Source organism: Oryx dammah, unplaced genomic scaffold, assembly GCF_014754425.2.
Source record: "Oryx dammah isolate SB20612 unplaced genomic scaffold, SCBI_Odam_1.1 HiC_scaffold_11, whole genome shotgun sequence".
Taxonomy (NCBI): Eukaryota; Metazoa; Chordata; class Mammalia; order Artiodactyla; family Bovidae; genus Oryx; species Oryx dammah.
This window is the reverse complement of record NW_024070195.1, coordinates 21,869,367-21,894,588: the sequence shown is the minus strand read 5'-3', so window position 1 is coordinate 21,894,588 and position 25,222 is coordinate 21,869,367. Positions and strand designations below refer to the sequence as shown.

The following is a 25,222-nucleotide window of genomic DNA, read 5'->3' as shown; positions in this document are numbered from 1 at the left end:
GTTCCGGTGCAGCTGAAGGAAATCTTTCTTCCCACATGCCCACCTTTCTGTCTCTAATGGCACAGTAAGTGTCTTCCTAGAGCTAACCGGTCTTCCCAAGTTTGATTAGCTTTATCTCCAACTTGATTCCGGTCTACACCCAGAGTACTTTTTCAGGGGGACATTTCTTGTCCCTGAGCCTCTGCTCGAGGGAACTGTTTCCTGGGTGCTTCGGATGCAGGTGTTTGGCACTTTCCGAAGAGGTCTGGATCAGAGCTTCGCTCCATTTCCTGCGGGTCCAATAGGCGGAAGAGGGAAGACAAGGGGAGAACCGCGAAGGCAAAGGGCGTTCCACTCACCTGCAGTCTCTCTCACCCGAATTTACGCTTCTCTCCGCGCCCCTCCACCGCGTGCAACACTTTCTGTGCACTTTACTCTCTTCAAATGCGGCCCAGCGACCGGTCAGGAGGTGAGTTTTTCTGCTTGGACTGCAGGGACCGCGCTCTCCGCGGCTGCAAGTTTTCGAGGAGTTTCCCATCGGGCTTTGCATTTGGGGTGGATGATGAGAACGAGAAGAAGGAATGAGAGAAGACAGACGAGAGTGAACTGTCTGGGTGAAATGGGAAAGGGAAGAGGGAATAAGAAGTGACCCCGGGCGTGTGTGTCACAGCGAAGAAAGCGCGCTCCAGGCCGAGGTTCGCTCTTTGGTACGCGGGGTTTTCGGCTTAGGAGCCCGCGCGGCGGCGAGGAGGCCATCGTACCTCGGAGATTTTGAGATGCTGTCTGCATCAAAGAATTGGCACTGCTGGAGCCGTTCCGCCCGGCCCTTGAGAAGTTCGTGAGGTTACTGGGAATCGCCACCATTTCTACTCAGCCTCCCTGCTGTTGAACTCTGTGCGCTTGGAAAGCTTGATTTTAAAGAATCTGTTACTTCCCAGGCGAAGTATTCGGTACTTTGGTTCGGACAGAGTAGGAGAATCCAGTACGACCACATTTGTGTAAAGCAGGCGAACACTTTTTCTCCAGTTCCGACGCGAACTATAAAATGTTCCCCTGAGAGGTCCCACCGAGATTCGAACTCGGATTGCTGGATTCAAAGTCCAGAGTGCTGACCATTACACCATGGGACCAACCGAGAAGTTAAGACTCCGTCCGCAATTACAGTTAAATATTCCCCCCACAGTAGGTTTTCAGTAGCTTCAACCCAGTCGAGTTAGATCAAGTTTCACTGAGTCCACGCTGATAATGAAACCTGATGCTTTATTGCTGCTGGGGAAGAAGCAATGGGAATATAATTCGAGACAATTCACGCACTCTCTCTTCCGCTTCGGTTGGGAGCATAAATTAACTTTCAGAAGACCAGCAGAGGCGGATCCAGGTTTTGTGAAGTTTGCAACTTACACGAGTTTCTTAAGAAGAACACAAGGGTGTTTTTTTAAGAGAAAGAATAGACATTCTCAACACAAAATTAGATACAGTTACTCCAAGACATATATGATGTATCTGAGGGAAAACAGGAGGAAAAAGACGCTGCAGTCTTAACTAATTTCCATTACAATATACTTTTACAAGTTTTACAAAAATATATGTTCATAAAGGGTGACACCTTCCAGGGCCTTAGAGAGGGGTCTTGACGCCCTTAGTGAAACATGATAAATACCTCTCCAGGGAGCAATTTGGCAATATCTATAAGAATAATCTACTCAGCAATTTTTCTTTTAAAAAGCCATTCTACAGAAATAAAAATATAAAAAGTTTAAAAATATATCTAAATATGCTCATTGTAATATTTTTTAGTATCAGAAACTTGAAAATATGCCTATCCATTCAATAGAAATAATATACTAAAAAGAATGGGATTGATATAGGTACACATGTTGGCTTGGCAGTTTCGGGAGAGATTTAGTCTAAGACTACCAAGCAAAACTCAGCAATGTGCTGAAATGTAATATATAGCATGACTCAATTTTTGTCATAGTTTGTGAATTTATACACTCAGTTTTAAATAGGTTAAGATTTTGTCCTGTTCCCTTTTGTGAGATATAATTGCTTCAGTAAATAAAAGTGAAAAATGTACCAAAAGAATTTAATGCCCTCCAGTAGAGAACTTAGAAGTTGTGTTTACTCTGTGCTGACTGCCTACTGTGCTCAGTATGGTGGTGAACAGAGCATGCAGAAAATGAAAGAATAGAAGACAGAACCCCTGACTGCAAGGGATTAACAGTTAAGGAGAAACCACAAAAGATAAATGCAACATGTTAATACTGACTAGGAAAATGAGACACTGAGATGGGGAGATCCATCTCAGTCCTTTTGAGGTTCTGATGACTTGGGCACATGGACAAAATTTCATATACAATTTCATCGACTTTAGCAACTCACTCAGGACATTTACAGATTTCAAGATCTCTAAAAGAAACGTTCTGATTCTTAAAAGTCGCTTGAATCAGAAACGCCAAAATGTGAGTAACTAATAGAGATCAAAGTAGAACGAAAAAGAATGGGAAAGGAAGACATTCAGCAATTCAACAAATATTCCTCAGGCATCTATTATTTATTGAGTGCTCTTCACAAGGCCGTGGGGGGCAGATTGAGTGGGGAGGAGGAAGAGGAATCAGGCTGGCACTTGCGATGATTCCTGGGCTTTTAGACCTCCAGCCTCTTCCTCTTGAAACAGAGTTTTCTCTTTGTTTACCTACATCCATTCTTTGAATACCTTGCCTGGCAGAGCACACTGTCGGAAGGAGCTTGAGCCAGGTATGAATGTTCTGGTCGCCCAACTCTAGCGACTTCTTAGACTCTGAAAACACGTCCAGATTTTCCTTGTTAGTTTTCTGGGGCCAGTTTTCCAGGATTGTTAACAGCATGGCTCACAGAGCCAGCAGTAGCAGGAATAGCTACTGCTGTCATTGGGGGGTAAGCTCTCTATATGGATCTTGATTTTTTTCCCCCATCTATAAAAGGGAAAGAAGGAGCTAGATTTTGCATTTCCTTTTCGAGTTAGCTAAATTATGGCTACTGGGAAAGAAGACAGTGGCCCACATCTAACGTGAAAAGGTCAGGTGGAGCCTACGAATTCGCTAACTGGGCAATCGCCCGGAGATGCTCTTCTGCTTTTGTTTTAGGACGCGGCGGTGAGTGCTGCAGGTCTTAGTGCAGCGACAGATTATCACCGTGACAAGAAAACCCAGTGCAGCCCCCTCATTAGCTCTACTCACACGGTGAAACTCTTCACCGGTAGCTGGGTAACTCGGGAGTTAAGTCTCTGTACAATTTACAGAGCACTTGTGACCTCGTGTTCACCGCTCGGATTTACCACGACCACCGAGCTGGTTGCACCACCTGGAATCCTAGAGCGGACCGGAAGTGAGCGCCGCTCTCGGGGCCAGGCTGGAACGAGCTGGGGCCTCAGGCGGGTGTGTGAGACAAGCCACCGCCTCGCCCGGGAGTGTCGCCTGTTGCCCACTTCTCTGGCTTGGCTCGAGACAGTCCGAGCTCCTTTGAAGGGGAAGTGGCGGAGGGCAGAGGGCGTCTGCGCGGCAACAATCGGGCCTTCCCCGCCGACTGCTAGCGGTGTGGAAAGAGCCCCTTTACCTCTCCCCCCATCCCGGGCCTGGGCCTCAGAGCGCCGGTTTCTTGTTGGGGATAGTACACCCAGGCTTTAGGGCCAGACTTTCCTCAGTGTTCTGTCTCGCAAGCAAGCTGACGCTCAATTTGTGCTCCTGGAGCTGTAGTGAATAGTTCCGAACTTACAATTTCCGGTCTTGTCAGAGAATGGCTTCACTTTCAATGGAATTGATCAAGTAACTGCCCTGTTTTCACCTAAACAAAAAAAAATTTAGCTGCGTCTGTAATTTGTCAACAGGATTTTCTTATTAAAAAAAAAAAAAAGCTTTCCTGATCAAAGACCGGGTGGGGACCTCAAATAAAATCACACATCTCCTTAGATCCTTGTTGGAGCAAGGCCAAGCTAAGGATGGCAGTAGCCCCTGGGACCATCCCAGCCTTGGCTGGGCAGGGTTCAGAGGAACAAGGGGAGATTATCAAAATAAAGGTTAAAGAAGAGGACCCTATTTGGAATCAGGCATCCTTCCTACAGAAGAATTTGTCTTATAGCAGGGAACTCTCTCGTCAACGTTTCCGGCAGTTCTGCTATCAGGAGACTCCCGGACCCAGGGAGGCTCTGAGCCAACTCAGGGAACTTTGCCGTCTGTGGTTGAGCCCAGAGACACACACAAAGGAGCAGATCCTGGAACTGTTGGTGCTGGAACAGCTCCTGACCATCCTGCCTGAGGAGCTCCAGGCTTGGGTACGAGAGCATCATCCTGAGAGTGGCGAGGAGGTGGTGACTGTGCTGGAGGATTTGGAGAGGGAGCTTGATGAACCTAGACAGCAGGTGAGAAATTAGAAGAGCCATCTTTTGTGGAGAATTTGATGCTGTGGGTCCAAAGTGGAGTGAGTGGAGTTCACTTCACACTGACTGCTGAAATTTGAATTCTGGGCATTATCATTTGATCACTGGTATAGATGAATAGATTCATGCTTCTGGGATAACAATTTTTATGTTGGTGGTAGCTGATTCTAATAAGAAAACGGGATACCAAATGGGAAACCTTGGTCCAGTGCTTGTGAATAGAAAGTATATTTTATTTAGTGACTGTGAGATAAAAGTAGCTATCTCTTCTTATGATGCCCACTACTTTGACCATATATGGAAGCAAATCAGTGTAAGAATACAAGGAATACCTTCTAGGAGAAACAAATAGAGAAGTAGCCTCATTTAATGGAAATATCAGGAAATGGTGAATCCTAACATCTGGGTTCTATAATAGGCTCTGTCACTAATTAGCTGTGTAACCTCAGGTACACACCTTCTCTGGACTTTAATGACTTCATCTGTACAATGAAGAGATTAATTGCATCATTTTCTAGACACTTTTCAGTACTTGGAGTTGTTGGTATGTGAGGTCCAACACACTAGAGGTTATTTTTAAGAGCATATATTTGCTTTTTATGACAGTAATTTTAGAATATTATGGGTATTGCCAAACATTCCCATTTCTGTAAGATACTATCCACACATTTATCTGAACTCTTTTTTTAATATGAACGTTTTATATATGTATAGAATGTTTTAACATTTTATGCTCTGTTAACATGTTTTTCTGGAATGCAAAATCTTTCATATGAGTCTGATAAATAGGGAAATAAGTCAATGTAATGCTGAAATTGTGTCGGCTCATGTATGAGTTTTCTGTGAAAGTTGATGTTTTGGGCCACCTAAGTAAGAGCAGCTGAATGCAAAGTATAGCCTAATACAACAAGTTGTGAAGACACACAGTACTGTGCATACTGCCCATTCACCTCCACATCCTTCCTCTCGGCCCCAGTCTTTGTTTTAGAAATACGTATGTGCATAGTTCCTCCCATTTTGGTGCAGTCTTTACTAAACTTTTTTGGGTTCCAGAAAATGAGCAAGCAAGGGGGGGTTGCAAGTGCCACAGAAGCGTGCTGGTGATAAAATTTTTGCTAGTGAGCATGAAAGAAAAGATTTAACAAATAGAAGCTCAAAATTATAAAATGTTTTGAAAGAAATGAAAAAACATACAACTGAAATAGAAGACTCAACTTTACAAATAATTAGAGACAATGCTGGGAAAACAAAAGAACGTTATCTAGCTGGAACAGCTGCAATTGCTACAAAACTTGTTAGAACAAGGCATAAGGAAATGGAAGAAATGGAACATGTGTTTGAATTTTATACCAAGGAAAGAAGCAATGAGAAGTAGCCTTTCTTAAAATTAAAGAGAAGACATTAGCAATATATATGACCTTAAGAAGAAAGTGCAGAAGTGCCTTCATTTAGTGCAAATAGTGGCTGGTTTAGTGGCTTCAAGAACTGCTATGATTTCCACAATATTTAGCTCTCTGGTGAAGCTGTGAGTGCAAAGAAGCTGAAAAGACATTTCCCCCAGTGTTAAGAAATTTGATTGACAAAGAAGTATATAACCTAGATCAGGTTTTTGATTTTGATGAAACCACTCTCTGTTGGAGCAAGTGATCTCAAGGGCCTGTATCTTGAAGGGAGAAACAGAAGGTCCAGTATTTAAGATGGTGATGCTGGGTGCAAATGCCAGTAGGAATTTAAATCTAAAGCCTGTGTAATTAATTATTCTGCCAACCTACAAGCTTTAAAAATAAATGTAAAGATTAGCCTGAGTACTATAAGTCTACAAGAAAGGTTGGATGGCAGGGCAGATATTTACTTATCTTCTAGGTGATGTTTTGTAGATGATTTTAAAAAATATTGCAAGAGGAACAAACAACTTTTCTTTCAAAATTCTTGTAATTCTCAATAATACACTAAGCCATCCTCCAACAGCTGATGAACTTTCTTCAACTATTAAAGTTCTCTTTTACCTCCTAATATAACTACTTTTCTTCAGCCCTCTAATCAGGTTGTGATCGCAGTCATTAAAGATTATTATTTAAGGATAACAGTCAAGGTGTTTTTTGCATCTACACCAGGTGATGATGCACACACAGTTTTTGAATTCTGGAATTGATAAAGCATTAAACTTGCAATTGCTATTATTGTAGAGGCTTGAGATGATGTCACAAAAGCCTACTTGCATGGGATATGGTATGATTCTCCCTGATTGGGACTTCCCTGGTGGTCCATTGGTTGAGAAACCACCTTCCAATGAAGGGGACATTGGTTTGATCCCTAGTCAAGGAACTAGGATCTCACATGCATGGGGCAGCAAAGTCTGCGGGCCTCAACTAGAGAACTCGCTTTCAGCAAACTGCAGAGCCCACGTGCCCTGGAGCTGACACGCCACAACTAGAGAGAAGCCATCATCCTACAACAGAGAGAGAGTGCCACGATTAAGACTTGACACGGCCAAAAAAAAAAGATTTTTCTCCCTGATGTAATTTATGATTCTAAAGGCTTCGAACCTTCAGAAGAGCTCCGCTAAATCAAAGCAACTTATGTTACTTTTGCAGAGGAGGTTGGATTTTAAAAAGCTGAGTGGAGATATTGAGGAACTGCTGCAGTCTCATTCAGAAGCTCTCTGTATACAAGAGCTCCAACAGTTAGCTGCTGAGGCTCAAATGGAAGTCTGTAAGATGATGATACAGTTAGACAATCTACCCTACAAGAGCTTTCTACTTCTCAGTTATCTTCTGCTCTAAGTATGATAGAGCAATAGTTGCAGTAGATAGACAATAACTTGACTACAATGTAGAATGCAGCATGATTTCACTTCATGGCATAAAGTCCTATTTGGAACCATGAAATAGCTTCTTTATGAAAGAAGGAAAATATTTAAGCAGGAAAAACTAAGTAACTTTTTATAAGCCAGTGTCAGAAAATAAAAACAAGATGATGAGCCAGAACTGTCATTATATATTTCGTAGTTTCACTACATTTCTTGGAAAATGTGCAAATGCTTGTCCATCTGAACTTCTGATGATGATATCCCTTGACCCTTGCCTCACCCTTTCCTTATACCTCTAACAAGATACCATCACTTTTCTAAGGTAAAAATCCTTAGAATACTTAATATTTTTTAAATACTTAATATTTTTTATCTAATATGTCTTTTTGTCTAAACTTGTAATTTTACTGGAATTTCTGTAGTTTTATTAATGTCTCCTGACAAAGCTGTGTAGAATTTAAATAATCTACCCTACAACTTTATTTTCTCCATAAATCCTGTTAGTTTTTGTGTACTTTTACAGAAAGCATGTTTCATGGGTTCATATATTATTGCATAGATTCCTATTCAGGCAGTCTCTTTCTTCTAGCCATCACACCTTTTCTGTTTCAAATAAACAGTATTATTGTTTTCCCCCCCCCCTTAACATGTACCTGTTACTTTAAAATTTTCCTCTTCTGGTAGGACTTTGTCTTTGGTCAATACTGGGTAATGTTTAGGGTTATGCTCTGATTATATTGGAAAGTTTTTCACAAGACTCAGGGTTAAATATCAAATTTGCATAATTGCATAAAAGTTTTTCTATTTTTGTTTTGTTTTGTTTCTGTGTGATTTCTGAAGGAAGGGGAAAATGCTGTTGTTGCAAATGCTTTTAACTGCCAGCCCAGTATCTATTGTACACCCCTTCTTTCTTCCATAAAAAATACTTCATGTTGGCTACACTAAGTTGCTCCAGTCGTGTCCAACTCTCTGTGATTCTAGGGACTGTAGCCCATCAGGCTCTTCTGTCTTTTGGATTCTCCAGGCAAGAATACTGAAGTGGATTGCCATTCTCTTCTCCAGGGCATCTTCTGGACCCAGGGATCAAACCTGCAGGAAATTCTTTACCATTGAGCCACCCACCGAGGAGCCTAAAAGTCTATGCCCAAAGGGAAAGACTACCCAGTCCAGTATTCTAACCTGGAAAATTCAGGACTCTATACAGTGCATGGGGTTGTAAAGAGTTGGACAGGATTGAAGGACTTTCACTTAAGCCTGAACAGGGGTTTGAACCCTGGACTCTCAAAAGTGTGATGCTCTACTGACTGAGCTGCCCAAAACACTCTAGAGCAACGCCTGAACAGGGACTTGAACCCTGGACCCTCAGATTAAAAGTCTGATGCTCTACCGACTGAGCTATCCAGGCTCTCTTAGGAAAGGTAGAGGCTCAGACATAGCCTTCATGTTTTGTCTAACTCTTGCAATCTCATGGACTGTAGCCAGCCAGGCTCCTCTGTCCATGGGATTCTCCAGGCTCCAGGCAAAAATACTGGAGTGGGTTGCCATTTCCCATTCCAGGGGATCTTCCCTGTGTCTCCTGCCTGCATTGGCAGAGGGTTTCATCACCACTGAGCCACTGGGGAAGCTATCTACCTAACTGTTGGCTATGTACCTAATTAAATGCTTCTCAGCTTTCCTTGTACTAGAGTTGGCCATGCAACATGGTTCTGGCCAAAGAGAAATAAGCATATTTTCTAGGAGTTTCTGGGGAAGCTTATATTTTCCTTATAAAATGGCACAGATGTATTTAGTTCTGCCTTTTCCCACTTCCTTTCTTGAACACGAATGTGATGTCTGGAGCTATGGTAGCTATCTTGTGACCATAATGTGATGACAAATGTTAGGATGACCCACCAATATGTTATGAATGAAGACAGCTCTGATCCCTGACAACTGTTAGGTATGTGAATCAGTGCCAGCAATTGCCCTCCTCTGGATTTCTTAGCATATGACAAAAATAAACCCCAATTTGTTTAAGCCACTATAAGTTGGGTGTTACAATTAATTGAGAAATGCATGCATTTCTAATGAATACAGCCATATTTACTCCACTATTTTATGACCAAATTTCTTATTAGAAATTTAAATGTGCTGCTGCTGCTGCTAAGTCGCTTCAGTCGTGTCCGACTCTGTGCGACCCCATAGACGGCAGCCCATCAGGCTCCACCGTCCCTGAGATTCTCCAGGCAAGAACACTGGAGTGGGTTGCCATTGCCTTCTCCAATGCATGAAAGTGAAAAGTGAAAGTGAAGTTGCTCAGTCGTGTCCGACTCTTAGCGACCCCATGGACTGCAGCCCACCAGGCTCCTCCGTCCATGGGATTTTCCAGGCAAGAATACTGGAGGGGGGTGCCATTGCCTTCTCCGAAATTATTCCTGAGTAAACTATAAATAGAAAATAACTACAATGTACAACACTTTATAATGACTTAAAAGGGCTATTTACATTTAGAGTATGTATTTTAAATATTATCAAAACAGAACTTAATATATCAACTTTATTAATTATATGTACATAATTTATACAAAATTGTTAAGGATTTTTCCCCCATGGTTATAAGGACACCTCTGATCAACTTTTTTATAATTAGCTGACACACATTCATATACTACTAATTAATTTTATTAGCCTAAAAAACTAAGTGAAATATAACCCCAAATAATCACCATCGACTTAGAAAAACAATTAAAATACTATCTGCTGTGTAGTCAACTATTTATCGAGCACGTCCTATTTTTCAGCACCAAAACACATTTATTACCTTACGGAAATCAAGAAAACCTTCCTCTCTTTCTTAGTTGCCTCCCTAAGGTCATTACCATGTGCGCGTGCTCAGTCGCGTCCAGCTGTTTGCATCTCCGTGGGCTGTAGCCTATCAGGCTGCTCTGTCCAAGGAAATTTTTAGGCAAGAATACTGGAGTGGGTTGTCATTTCCTACTTCAGGGGATCTTTCCAACCCAGGGATCAACCTGCATCTCCTGCATTGGCAGGCAGATTCTTTATCATTGCACCACCTGGAAAGCCATGGTCATCACCACCTATCTATAATTTCTTTTAATGAAATACATATAAGTGGGAAGGTATAAGTATTAATCTATTATTCTGGAATTTTAAAATGACACATGCACACATTTAAAGATTATACATTTTAAATAGATACAAGCTGTTAATTCCTAAAAATATTTTAAAAATTAACCTCATTGAAATTTTTGGTTTATAAAAATAACTTTAATTGCAGGGTGTCAAGTTTAAATAACTGTGTATTATGATGGTCAGCTACATATAAGATACATATTCTTTCATGTTTAAAGTACCTCTCCTAAAAATTAGGCCAATGGTTATATAGTGAAAGACAAATGACTGTCATAACCAGTTTGAGGTAATTTCACCTTTGTAATTTATTTTTGCCATCCAAAGCCACCCTTTACATTTCTGTGGTAAATGCTGAATGGAATTCCTCCCATTCCTTCTAAGACCAGGCCCACCTGCCTTGGATTGGTCTCTCAAATGGAAATGCAGAGGAATCAAGAGGCTAGATGTGTGTGGGTACATGGTTGTGGAGGAGGAGGAGTCAGTGATAAACGCATCACAATAAGCCATATCTATATTTTGTTTCATGTCTTGAGTTGTTCTGGTTGTGCTTATACCAACTTTACAGAATTGATAAAATTGTTTAATTATAAATAGGTTTCCCTGTCTCCCAGATGACTTATATCTTTCCCTCCAGGACCTCCTTTACCTCAGTTATGGAAAGATTTAGGCAAACTGAGATGCATGCTATTATACTATATAAAGAAATCTATATAAGATCTTTTATTCTTAAGACCAGAGAAGGGAAAAACGTACCAAAGGGAAATGGCTCAACCTTTTATGAATTTTTGTTTTAAAAGAAAATTGATTTCTTATATATTTTGTTCTGTCTAAGAAGAGGAAGTAAGTTTATAACATGGTGTCCAGCTTGGGGAAAAGGAACATGACATAAATTCCTTAAATCCCACCATAATGTTATAATACATCTTGGCTTTCATTCAGATATCAGTGACAGTTTCCTTTGGGAATTTTCTGGTTTATGTGCAGTTGGGCTCAGTATTCATGGACCCAAATTTTCAAGCCATCCCACAGAATACTGACATCCACTGACACCTTTTACTAGACTTTATTTGAGCATCTTGTTCTGCTTGGTGAATATGAATTATTAGAGTTCATAGTTCTGACAGTATTTTGCCCTCTGGACTCTGAATCCAGGAATCCAAGTTCAAATTTTGGTGGGACCTGAGGCAAGTCTGTTTTGGGCTTCCCAGATGGCACAGTGATAAAGAACCCATCTGCCAATGCAGGAGACACAAGAGATGTGGATTCAGTCCCTGGATTGAGAAGATCCCCTGCAGGAAGAAATGGCAACCCACTCCAGTATTCTTGCCTGGAGAATCCCATAGACAGAGGAGCCTGGCTGGCTATAGTCTATTGGGTCGCAAAGAGTCAGACATGACTAAAGTGACTTAGCACAAACGCACACAGTGACCAGAAAAATGCAAATTAAAACAAACTTGGTAACCACTGTTGATGTGACCAAATTTGAGTAAGGATGTTGAGCTAATAGAATGCCTGTGTACTACTGATAGGAATAAGTTGTTATGACTGTTTTGGAAATGTCAACCGAGTGTAACCATACTCCATGGTCCAACAAACCTACTACAAGGTATATATCTTACAAAAACACATTCAAAGACATGCAAAATAATGTTTATAGCAGCATTATTATAATTGCCAAGAACTCTAAACAACACAGATGTCCATTAAAAGTTGTCATGGATGAATATATCATGGTGTATTTGTATAACTGAATACTATACAATAATGAAAATGAATGAGCAAGTGCTACATTCAACAATGTGGATGAATTTCACAAATATAATGTTGGACAAAAGAACCCAGACAAAAGTAAGTATATATTATATGATTCTGTTTCTGAGTCCAAAAAGCAAAATGAATCTTTGATGATAGATGTCAGAGTAGTAGATACATTGAGTGAAGCGGGTCAGACACAAGTAGCTTTCTGAGATGCTGTTAAAGTTCTATTTTTTTAATGAGTAGTTCACTTTGTGATGTCATTGAGCTCTACATTTATGAGTTATGTACCTTTTTCTAAGTTTATAATACTTACCATAAAAATCATATTCAGAAAAATATTTATTTCTCATTTGATGTCTCCTGCACGATAGGCTAGGGTGCTTGATTATATGCACATTTTTAGATTCAAATGTCATGTGAATGAGAAATTATTTTTGTAAAACCAAGGCCCAGTGAGGGAAATTTTAAAAATTAACCAAGTTAAGAATATTTGGCAAGGCAAACTATTGAAATGTTCTATTTGAGTGCAATATGGCTTCTACAGGGCTATTTGCAAGAGAGTGGTTTTGGCAGGGATGTGAAATGGCCAAGCTACTTCCATTGTAAGTGGCACACTTAAAGAATTGGAGTCAGGTGCCATACTCAAAGCCTCCAATTGTAGAGTCATTTGTGTTCTTTTCACTTTAAGGTATATGGCTGCTGCTGCTAAGTCACTTCGGTTGTGTCCGACTCTGTGCGACCCCATAGACAATAGCCTACCAGGCTCCCTCACCCCTGGGATTCTCCAGGCAAGAACACTGGAGTGGGTTGCCATTTCCTTCTCCAGTGCATGACAGTGAAAAGTGAAAGTGAAGTTGCTCAGTTGTGTCCAACCCTTAGCGACCCCAAGGACTGCAGCCTACCAGGCTCCTCCATCCATGGGATTTTCCAGGCAAGAGTACTGGAGTGGGGTACCATTTCCTTCTCCATTAAGGTATATTAAATAACTATAAATCAGAATTCTGGTTCTTAGGAGGTAACAGCTCCTCCCCTCCTTTTAACTTTCATTCTTACTCAGTTTTAGAATTAACCATGGAGATGTGATTAGTCCCAGAGGCTGCTATTCTCTTAAGATGGCCTTGGGAAGTTATTGGCTGTTGAATACTTATTTTCATTAATGAACCTATTTTCATTAGAATAGAATAGAATAAAATCTACCTAACACATCTCTCTCCCAGTTTACTTGTTGCTTACATGACTAACAAAGATCCATGTGTAGAAGTGAGTAAAAGATCTACAAGTCAATGAAAATGCTCCTAAACTAAAATAGTACCACACATTGTAACACAAGTTTTATTACTTTTTTTTTCTTTTGGTGAATGGCACTGAAGCTTTAGACTTCATCTGGTAAATTTATACGTAAAGACATTATTTAAAGAAAAAGCTATAGTAAGCTGATAACACAAATAACAACGTTAAAATTATTGAAAGTCCAGACAGAAACAATCTAAATTACTGATAACAAACTGTGCCAAACAGTTGGCTGTTAACCACCTTCTTGGATTATTACAAGATTTTCTTATTGTCCACTATCATTTCTAGACTTAGCAGAATCAGATATTAGACTCTAACACAGTCCAGATAGACATACCTATTGAATGTTATGACAACTGACTCACAGAATTATATTTTACAAAGATTTAATATATCAACTTATATAGAGGTTGAAGGAGGGATAACACTCAGTTCGGTTCAGTTGCTCAGTCGTGTCCGACTCTTTGAGACCCCATGAATCACAGCACACCAGGCCTCCCTGTCCATCACCAACTCCTGGAGTTCACTCAAATTCATGTCCATTGAATCAGTGATGCCATCCAGCCATCTCATCCTCTGTTGTCCCCTTCTCCTCCTGCCCCCAATCCCTCCTAGCATCAGAGTCTTTTCCAATGAGTCAACTCTTTGCATGAGGTGGCCAGAGTGTTAGAGTTTCAGCTTCAGCATCAGTCCTTCCAATGAATACCTAGGATTGATCTTTAGGATGGACTGGTTGGATTTCCTTGCAGTCCAAGGGATTCTCAAGAGTCTTCTCCAACACCACAGTTCAAAAGCATCAAATCTTCGGTGCTCAGCTTTCTTCACAATCGAATTCTCACATCCATACATGACCACTGGAAAAACCATAGCCTTGACTAAATAGACCTTTGCTGGCAAAGTAATGTCTCTGCTTTTGAATATGCTATCTAGGTTGGTCATAAGTTTCCTTCCAAGGAGTAAGCATCTTTTAATTTCATGGCTGCAATCACCATCTGCAGTGATTTTGAAGCCCCCCAAAATAAAGTCTGACACTGTTTTCACTGTTTCCCCATCTATTTCCCATGAAGAGCTTTAAATATGTTCTTACTTCTGGTTTCCCAAGAATATGGTAAGCAAATGTGTAACAAACAGTGCCATATAGATAACTTGGAGGTAAACATGTTTATATGTGTGTGTGTGTGTGTGTGTGTGTGTGTATGTGTGTTTATCTACCTAGTGTTTTGGTTCCTAATTCCTCAACCAGGAATCACACTCAGGCCACTACAGTGAAAGTGCTGGGTCCTAACCACTGGACCACCAAGGGATTCCCAAACATGCTTCTATATTAAAGACAGTGTTTATTTAAAGTCAGTGGCAATAACTTTCACTCTCCTCTTTCACCCTCATCAAGAGGCTTTTTAGTTCCTCTTTGCTTTCTGCCATTACAGTAGTATCATCTGGATATCTGAAGTTGTTACTATTTCTCCCGGCAATCTTGATTCCAGCTTGTGATTCATCAAGTCCAGGATTTCCATGATGTACTCTGCACATAAGTTAAATAAGCAAGGTGAAAGTATACTGCCTTGACTTACTTCTCTCCCAGTTTTGAACCAGTCTGTTGTTCCATGTCTGGTTCTAACTGTTGCCTCTTGACCTGCATCCCTATACCCGGTTCTTCCAGATCTGCTCCGGCATGTGCAGATTCAGCCAACCAAGGATTGTGTAGTACTGTAGTATTTGCTGTTGGAAAAAAAATTCCTTTGTAGATAGACCCCCTAAGGGTCAAGCCAATATTGTCCAAGGATCAACTGTATATTTTGGAGACAATAGGGTGAGTTTAATTATGACACAAGTACTAGATGATTGGTGTAAGGCTAAAATAATATTTTATTTTCACCCAACACAGTTACCTACTTTGATTGGCTTTTTTCCCTGTATCCATACATAACACAGTGGGCTAATGTTTTCCACATTTTGTCTAAAACAACTGTCCAGTTTCTTCCTGAGTTAAATAGTTCATTAGTCATTATTAGATAATTTCACCCCAAATATTCGCTTTAAATTGCTCCTACTGAAACTCATTTACAATTTTCTCCCAGTTATCACAGTTTAGGGAATATTCCTTTAATGTGCTTCCATTGTTAGTCCCCAAAACAAAAACCATAGGTTTGCATATCAACTCCTGTCCAATTTCTGTTGTATGGCTCTGACCTTATTTGTTCCAGCATTTTTTATTTCTCTTCTTACTCTATCTAGCACTCCTCTTAAGAATTCAGTGAAGACTTTTTCTTCTTACATCCTTTCCATTTCAGTAGAAAAATGTTTTAAGGTTTAGCTATGGTTTATGCAGTGATATTATTAACATTATATTAATTTCCAAATGTACCTATTTATCCCCAGGTCCCACAGGGCACATATGAGCAAGAAGTTCCTATGGAAGAAAAGACTCTCCTGGATACTGCAAAGGAGTCCTTAGGTACCCATCTCCAGTCTATAGAAGACAGAATGGAATGTGAATCTCCAGAGTCACACCTCCTTCAAGATAATGGTGAGGATAATTTAGTCTTTGGAAAGAGTATGAGATTTGGGAGAGGGAAGGGCCCATTCATTGAAAGGTTATCAAACTGTATTCCATTGAAGCTTCTACTGAATATAGCTGAAGGAAAGGTCAACCAGTGTAGAGTAATGCTATTAATGAACTTGACTTAAGCAATCAAACAATAATGGGAAAAATAATTGAACACAGTATGTTTCATGGATAACTTGCAATGGAATTAAGTACCTGTGGATAGATAAATCAGAGATGCTTCTGTCTATAAATGTGGATCACTTGTCAGTATAGCCATGGGTCCCATTTCTATAACCTCTGCTCCCCAATTCTTGTTACATATGGCTATTTAAGATTGGAAATATTACTTAGAAATCCTACTGAAGAAAATGGAATTTCTGAAGTCCATGTCCACTAGAGATCTAAGGACTATTAACAGTGTAATGTGTGGTAGAGGCAGTGGTACAGGCTGGCTTGGTTCTGGAGCACCTGTTTTTTCCAAAAGGCCTAAGTACAATTGATATCACTTTTTCTTTTCTTATATCCCTAGCAATTCCATATTTTCTGCTTATCATAGACCTACTAATATTGATTGTACTAATTTCTGAAGCTCATATTCTCTTGGTTCTCATTTACATTGCCTTATGTTACTTTCTTCCCCCGGGTTTATCCTTGTTTACCTTCCTTTATGTTCATGACTCCATAGCATGATACAAAATGTATCAGTGTGGAAATAAATACTATCTATATAATGGTCTTTTCAGTCACATTTTGAAATAGCACTTTTCAGGAGTGTTGTCACTTCATTATAAAGCTAATTAACAAATTTTTATCCAACACTTTTTTTTTTTTTTTTGGCTGCACCCCAAGGCCTGACTTGCAGAATCTTAGTTGCCTAACCAGAGATTGAACCCAGGCCTCAGCAGTGAAAGCACCAAGTCTGAATCACTGGACCACCAAGGAACTCCCTATCCAACACTTTTCTTTGTAATAACATGTTAGATAGTGGAAGAAATACTAGAAGCAAAAGTGATCCCTGCTTCTTTAGAAAATTATAGTCTTTTCAGTTGTATATATGAAACAGTGAGTGCTAGTTTATGTTATTGATAAATTATATCTTCAAGAAAGGAGAACTCACTGTAAGCTTAAATGATCAAGGAGGTCTTGTTGGAACAATTGAGAGTTAAATGAGGCCAAAACACACAGTTTCGAAGCTTTGGAAATTATGAACATTTGAGAATTATTTCAATTTACCAGTTCAATATTTGGTATGTAAATTATCAGACAACTTGAGAGAAAGTATTTTTTCCAAGCATCTATAGGACTTTCGAGGTTATATGCTAATTCCAAATTATTATTTTTTATTTTTTCAAAATAGCTTCCTTAAGACTAGCCAAATTTGATTTATTTAAATGTTTTTATTATTATGAATAGTCTAAATATTTATTTTAATATGTTATATTAAGCCAGAGATTTTTCACTGCTTCAGGTTCATCTGCTGCTCTTTCTTTATCAAAATCAGTAGTAAGGGTATTTATATTGGGTTTATAGCTTTACAAGCACCAAAAGGGAGCTGATGTAAATATATGATCTTTAAACTTAAGCCCCAGATGTTGCTATACCAGCTAATATGACTGAATAAAACAAAATGTGGTATAGCCTGAGACTTAAAGACAAAAACACCTATTAGGACTTCCTTGATGGTTCAGTAGTTAAGCATCCATTCCCTGGTGGTCCAATCCCCTTGCAGTGGAGGTCAGGGAACTAAGATCCACTCGGGAACTAAGATCCCTTATGCCATGGAGGAACTGCTGAACCTGTGGGCTCCAGAGCCTTGTGACATAGCTAGAGGGTTGGGGTGCTGCAACAAAAGATCCCCCCTGCACGCTGTAACTAAGACGTGGATGCAGCCAAAATAAGTAAATTAATTAAGAAACTATCATTCTATAAAAAAACTATTACTGTATTTCTGAGACTTCTCTAGCCAAAAAACAGTTTTTGTATAATTAATAAATGAAAAAATAATAACATCAATTTGTTTTCTGTTTTACATAAAACAGTGCTTTACTTTAAGGTTAACCCTGGATACTGCTCTGGAAAGTCATAACCTGGCTTTCTACTCTTTATCAGAACTTTTTGTTCCTGGCTACCTCTCTTTATTCCTCCAAAGGTAGACTTCTTAATCAAAATTGTGCTGCCCCTCTTGTGTGTTCATATCTACTTCTACTCCAAGCTCTAGTGGTTATTTGGGCAATGTGGTATCTAGATTATATTCCCAAATATTCTAATTGGTTTTTCATTTATATTTTAGGGTCATTCTTGTGGCTTTCCATGATGTCTCAAAGCATGGGTGATGATAACTTTAGTAGTTTAGATACTAATGAAGCAGAAATTGAACCAGAAAACATGAGAGAAAAGTTCTTCAGAAACTTAGCAGTGTTACTGGAAAACAAGAGTAATAACACCAAGATATTTTCTAAAGCAAAGTACTGTCAATTAATCAGGGAAGTGAAAGAAGCTAAGGCTAAGGAAAAAAAAGAATCAATTGACTACCGGCGCTTGGCTAGATTTGATGTGATCATTGTACAAGGTCATGAGAAGCTAATTGAGGCTATAAATGGGGAAACAGATAAAATACGGTTTTATTTACACAGTGAGGACTTATTTGACATATTGCATGATACACATCTCAGTATTGGACATGGTGGACGTACCCGCATGGAAAAAGAGTTACAAGCAAAATACAAGAACATCACAAAAGAAGTTATAATGCTATACTTGACACTCTGCAAACCATGCCAACAGAAAAATTCAAAACTCAAGAAAGTTCTAACATCAAAGTCAATTAAGGAAGTTAACTCAAGATGCCAAGTGGATCTTATAGACATGCAGTTGAATCCTGATGGAGAGTATAAATTTATTATGCATTATCAAGACTTTCGCACAAACTTGAGTTTTTTGCGGTCGTTAAAATCTAAAAGGCCTGAAGAGGTTGCACGTGCTCTTTTAGATATTTTTACAATTGTTGGAGCGCCCAGTGTTCTACAGTCTGACAGTGGGAGGGAATTTTCAAGCCAGATTGTCAGTGAACTTAGTAATATTTGGCCAGAACTTAAAATTGTTCATGGGAATCCTCAGCCCTGTCAAAGCCTAAGTTCTATAAATCAAGTTAATGAGGATATCCAAAATCGGATTATCTCCTGGATGCAAACTAACAATTCATCACACTGGGCTGAATTTTTGTGGTTTATTCAAATGACCCAAAATCAACCCCATCACAGACGCATGCAACAGACTCTATGTGAGGGTGCATTTAGCTCTGAAGCTAAACTGGGGCTCTCTCATTCTCAGTCAACTGAAGAACTTGTTGCCAGCCTGAACACAGAAAATGAATTAGAACAGGCTGATAAAGAATCAGAAAATACTCTAAGAGCCCAGTATGAAGAAAACATTGAGACTGGAACAGATAGTAGTGATATTGAAGAGATTCTTTCTATTACTCCTAAGGTAGCCCAAAACACTGTTCCTGAAGGCAGACTGAATTTTTTATCATGTGTGGGTTGTGGAAAAGAATGCATAGGTGCTAACAGTTGTGAATCATGTTGTAGAAACATCCATGCAATCTGTGGAGTGCCCTCTCAACGTGAGACTGATGGTTATTGTAACAAAATAACTTGTAGTCTTTGCTACCAGACCACTACAATGAAAAGGAAACCTGATGAGGTTCCAAGAAGTTTGACTGTTCAACCTTTCAAAATGTTAAAGCCATCGGAGACACCGTTTTCATCAGACAAAGCAGGAGATTGGGTAAGAGTTTGAATGTAGATCAAAGAATTTGTTGTGGATCAAAGCAAGGCAAGAGCCTCTTTCTACTTTACTGTGATCATGATGAGTGAGAAAGTTTTGGCATGGCACACTAAAGCACAGTGATGGCCATCTTGGATATATTTTCTCCAAAAAAAGGTCAATTACTTTTAACATCCTCCCTCCACTCATTTTTCAAGTTGGAAGTAATAACCTTGGATGCTGCTTTGTTTATTGTTCTGAAGTGAGCAGCAGTAATATCTCTTCTTTCTGATGTCAAGCATTTCTTGGGGGGATGAGAAAGCTAGGATCCAGGGGACAAATGGTATGCCTGGTGGTATGTTTCTACAGATGGATAAATTTGGGAACAGATGAACATACTGTTACATTGTTTTCGTTGTATGTAAGTTTGGGTGGAGAGGTAAGCTAAGAAAGGGCATCTCAGGTCAAGTGAAGAAATATTTAAGAAGGCAGGGAATGATAAATTTGGTTGGGAGACATGAGTTTGTGTTGGGAAAGTTTGGTTTTTTGATTAAAATGCAGAGTGTGAAATAAGGCCAAACAGATTTTTCAATCATTAGGTTTTATAAAGTAGAGCTAATATGTGTTCAAGTTAGTGTTTTGAAATATGAAGGTTACACATGATTTGGGCCAGTAGTATTCAGAGTTTGTTCTTCAGACCAGTGCTGGTCTGCAAACTGTCATACTAATTCATAATGAGGTAAGCACACATATTGAAAGTACTTGGAAATTACAATTATATGACATTGCTGATACCAAGCACATGATTAATGAACTCATCTTTTCAAATAGAATATTCAGTTTTGATGTTAAACTCTCAAGGTGAATCACATGTGATAGCAGTTGTAAATTAGTCAGGTATAATAGGTTCACATTAAAATGTGTGATATGCTGTTTAACTTGTCAGCTGTAACCCAGAAGTGTGTATAACTGAGAAAATGTAAACATTTACTTATCTTTATAACTTAATTTTAAAATCATTTTATGTTTTTAATCAAGCCTGGTTTTGTAAAACTTTCTAAATTGAAGTATAGTTGATTTATAATATTATGTTAGTTTCAAGTATACAGCACAGTGATTCAGTTTATATATGTATATATACATATATGCCTATACATATTGTGTACACACACCCATTCTTTTTTCAGATCCTTTTCCCGTATAGGTCATTACAAAATATTTAGTATATTCCCTATGCTATACAGTAGGACCTTGTTGGTTGTCTATTTTATATATAGTAGTATATATATGTTAATCCCAATCTCCTAATTTATCCCTCCCCCTCTTTCTCCTTTGGTAACTGACCATAAATTTGTTTCTATGTCTGTGAGTCTCTTTCTGTTTTGGAAATAAGTTCACTTGTATCTTGTTTTTAGATTCCACTTATAAGCATTGTCATTTATTTATCTTTCTTTTTCTGGCTTACTTCACTGAATATGATAATTTCTAGGCCCATCCATGTTGCTGCAGTTGGCATTACTTCATTCTTTTTTATGGCTGAGTAATATTCCATTGTATATATGTACTACATCGTCTTTATCCATTCATCTGTTCATGGACCTTTAGGTTGCCTCCATGTCTTGGCTATTGTAAATAGTGCTGCAATGAACATTGGGGTGTATGTATCATTTTGAATTATAGTTTTCTCTGAATATATGCCCAGGAGTGGGATTGCAGGATCATACATTAACTCTATGTTTTGTTTTTTGAGGCACTGCCATACTGTTCTCCATAGTGGCTGTACCAATTTACATTCCTACCAACAGTGGAGAAGAAGAGTTCCTTTTTCTCCACATCTTTCCAGCTTTTATTATTTGTAGATTTTTTGATGATGCAAGCCTAGTTTTCAATTTTTAGTTTAACATTATTAATAAAGAGGAAAGTAAAATTTGCATTGCTTATTTTTAATTCTAATTTGCAGATGACAAAACAAGCTTCACTGGACTTTTTTGTGAAGAAAAGACACACCTATTCTGAATATGGAAATAGTAGCAAAAGAAGTGGTAACAATGGAAGTCATCTTGAGGGAGTGAAAACCAAAAGAGTTCATACTAGCTTTACTCGGAAGTATGATCCCTCATATATTGAGTTTGGTTTCATAGCCATAATTGATGGCGAAGTGCTGAAACCACAGTGTATTATTTGTGGAGATGTACTGGCTAATGAAGCAATGAAACCATCGAAACTTAAGCGGCATCTATATTCAAAACATAAAGAAATAAGTTCACAACCAAAAGAATTCTTTGAAAGAAAGAGTAATGAATTGAAAAGCCAACCAAAGCATGTGTTCAATGTTTCTCACATAAACATTAGTGCTTTGAGGGCTTCTTATAAAGTAGCGCTTCCGGTTGCTAAGTCTAAAACACCATACACAATTGCTGAGACACTAGTGAAGGACTGCATCAAAGAAGTTTGCTTAGAAATGTTGGGTGAATCTGCAGCAAAGAAGGTAGCTCAAGTACCACTTTCCAATGACACCATAGCTCGACGTATTCAGGAACTGGCGAATGATATGGAGGACCAACTCATAGAACAAATAAAACTAGCCAAGTATTTTTCATTGCAACTTGATGAATGCAGAGATATTGCTAACATGATAATTCTTTTAGTATATGTGAGGTTTGAACATGATGATGATATAAAGGAAGAATTCTTTTTTTCAGCCTCTTTACCAACAAACACAACTAGCTCAGAACTGTATGAAGCTCTGAAGAATTATGTTGTCAACAAATGTGGTTTGGAATTTAAGTTTTGTGTAGGAGTGTGTTCTGATGGTGCAGCTTCAATGACAGGAAAACATTCTGAAGTGATTAACCAGATTAAAGAACTTGCACCAGAATGTAAAATAACACATTGCTTCATTCATCGAGAAAGTCTTGCTATGAAAAAAATATCAGCTGAACTGAACAGCGTGCTTACTGACATAGTAAAAATTGTGAATTATGTAAAATCTAATGCATTAAATTCAAGATTATTTTCTTTATTGTGTGATAATATGGAAGCTGATCATAAGCAACTGTTATTGCATGCTGAAATACGGTGGTTATCCTGGGGAAAAGTTCTATCAAGATTGTTTGAAATACGAAATGAACTCTTAGTATTTCTGCAAAGCAAAAAGCCAGTTTGGTCCCAGCTTTTCAAAGATGTGAATTGGATTGCCAAACTTGCTTATTTATCTGATATCTTCAGTATTTTTAATGATCTTAATGTTTGCATGCAAGGAAAGAATGCAACATGTTTTTCAATGGCAGATAAGATTGAAGGACAAAAACAAAAGTTAAAAGCTTGGAAAAAAAGAGTTTCTACAGATTGTTATGACATGTTCCATAATTTAACAACAGTTACCAATGAAGTAGGTAATGATCTTGATATTGCACATCTACGAAAAGTTGTCAGTGAACATCTTACAAATTTGTTAGATTGTTTTGAATTGTACTTTCCTTCAAAAGAAGATCCACGCATAGGAAATTCATGGATACAAAATCCATTTCTTTCATCAAAAGATAATTTAAATTTAACTATAATCCTACAGGATAAGTTGTTGAAGCTGGCTACTGATGAAAGATTGAAAATGAATTTTGAAAATACAGCATCACTTGCTTCATTTTGGATAAAAGTTAAAAATGAATATCCTGAGCTTGCTGAGATTGCTTTAAAATCTCTTCTTCTGTTCCCCTCAACATACCTCTGTGAGACTGGATTCTCTACCTTAAGTGTTATTAAAACAAAACATAGAAACAGTTTAAATATACATTATCCCTTGAGAGTAGCATTGTCATCAATCCAACCTAGATTAGACAAATTAACGAGCAAGAAGCAAGCTCACTTATCACATTAAAAATTTTAAATACTGATTTACAATGTGTTAATTCAAAGTATACATATAGGCATTATGGAACTATGAAAAGATTTGATTAAACTAGCAATTCTGTACATAAATTGCCTATATGTACACTAAAGTGTACAGTTTTTATACTTCTCTTATTTTCCCTGTCAAATTTGTTATATTTATTAGGATGTAATTTTAAATCTGTTCATTCTAATATTAAAATTTTTGGTCTTGTATATTGTATGTATTTTCATTGTATTTTATTAATTTACTAAAATTAAAGAATGACTTCAAGATGGGGAATAATTTCTTTGAAATGGCAGACTTGGTCAGTGAAGTGAATTCAAGGGGGAGAATTAGAATTTGAATGCAAGGGTGGGTGTCAGTGAGATATTAAATTTGTAAAACTGATATTGGGTGGTTTGGTTGGAAATTGATGATAAGTTTGTTCTGTAGGTGCATGTTTAGATGCAGTGTTTAAGTGGGTAAAGTGGGGGAAAAGCATCAAATGCTTATAAAAATTCAGTGGGAAAAAACCTATGTATCCTTTCACAGAATAAAATGTATCATGTTTATTCAACAGTAGTTGAATACAGTAGTAAAAGTGAGATATTGCAGAGAGAATTCTGGGGAGTGATGAAATGTTTTATCTTCTGTTGTGAAAGTGAAGTCGCTCAGTTGTGTCCAACTCTGCGACCCCATGGACTGTAGCCTACCAGGCTCGTCTGTCCATGGAATTTTCCAGGCAATAGTACTGGAGTGGATTGCCATCTGTTGTGGTAGTGTTCACTATTAATAGTATTTACTATTAGCCATATGCAAAGTACTCAATCACAGTCTCAGACGAGAGTATATCTGGATGTACAGCTGCTGTCAAGAACTACCTTGTTCTTACTCTTCTTAACTAACTGCGGTTTCATCTTTCATCTTTTCTCCTACTCCCCATCCCAAATACATAGCAATGATAGATTATATTGACTGAATTTCTACAATGCCCACATTAGCCCAGCTTATCTTTACAAACTGATACTCATGTTTCCCAAACTAAAAACTTCAGTTCAGTTCAGTTCAGTCACTCAGTCATGTCCGACTCTTTGCAACCCCATGAATCGCAGCATGCCAGGCCTCCCTGTCCATCACCATCTCCCAGAGTTCACTCAGACTCACGTCCATCGAGTCCGTGATGCCATCTAGCCATCTCATCCTCTGTTGTCCCCTTCTCCTCCTGCCCCTAATCCCTCCCAGCATCAGAGTCTTTTCCAATAAGTCAACTCTTTGCATGAGGTGGCCAAAGTACTGGAGTTTCAGCTTTAGCATCATTCCTTCCAAAGAAATCTCAGGGTTGATCTTCAGAATGGACTGGTTGGATTTCCTTGCAGTCCAAGGGACTCTCAAGAGTCTTCAACACCACAGTTCAAAAGCATCAATTCTTCGGCGCTCAGCCTTCTTCACAGTCCAACTCTCACATCCATACATGACCACAGGAAAAACCATAGCCTTGACTAGACGGACCTTAGTCGGCAAAGTAATGTCTCTGCTTTTGAATATACTATCTAGGTTGGTCATAACTTTCCTTCCAAGGAGTAAGCCTCTTTTAATTTCATGGCTGCAGTCACCATCTGCAGTGATTTTGGAGCCAAAAAAAAAAAAAAAAAA

The 25,222-nt window shown here is 38.7% G+C and overlaps 1 protein-coding gene and 2 non-coding genes across 3 annotated transcripts; 1 reads left to right on the top strand and 2 right to left on the bottom strand.

Annotated features, from left to right (window-relative positions):
* Nucleotides 1-1,037: 1,037 nt before the first annotated feature.
* On the bottom strand, nt 1,038-1,109 carry TRNAQ-UUG. The gene has a single exon. It is a non-coding gene; the product is annotated as a tRNA-Gln (tRNA).
* Nucleotides 1,110-3,382: 2,273 nt separating this feature from the next.
* On the top strand, nt 3,383-23,801 carry ZBED9 (zinc finger BED-type containing 9). The gene is made up of 4 exons (XM_040250130.1): nt 3,383-4,375; nt 15,765-15,912; nt 18,224-19,719; nt 21,659-23,801. Exons 1-4 carry the CDS (start codon nt 3,956-3,958, stop codon nt 23,573-23,575), a joined length of 3,981 nt encoding a protein of 1,326 aa, XP_040106064.1. The 5' UTR covers nt 3,383-3,955; the 3' UTR covers nt 23,576-23,801.
* Nucleotides 8,535-8,607, bottom strand: TRNAK-UUU. The gene has a single exon. It is a non-coding gene; the product is annotated as a tRNA-Lys (tRNA).
* Nucleotides 23,802-25,222: the final 1,421 nt, after the last annotated feature.

What these genes read in the sequence shown, in the direction of transcription:
- ZBED9 (XM_040250130.1), top strand. Translation starts at nt 3,956, where the DNA reads ATGGCAGTAGCCCCTGGGACCATCCCAGCCTTGGCTGGGCAGGGTTCA. An exon ending in ACACCTCCTTCAAGATAATG is followed by an intron (nt 15,913 to 18,223) that starts GTGAGGATAATT and finishes TTTATATTTTAG; the next exon opens with GGTCATTCTTGTGGCTTTCC. An exon ending in CAGACAAAGCAGGAGATTGG is followed by an intron (nt 19,720 to 21,658) that starts GTAAGAGTTTGA and finishes TCTAATTTGCAG; the next exon opens with ATGACAAAACAAGCTTCACT.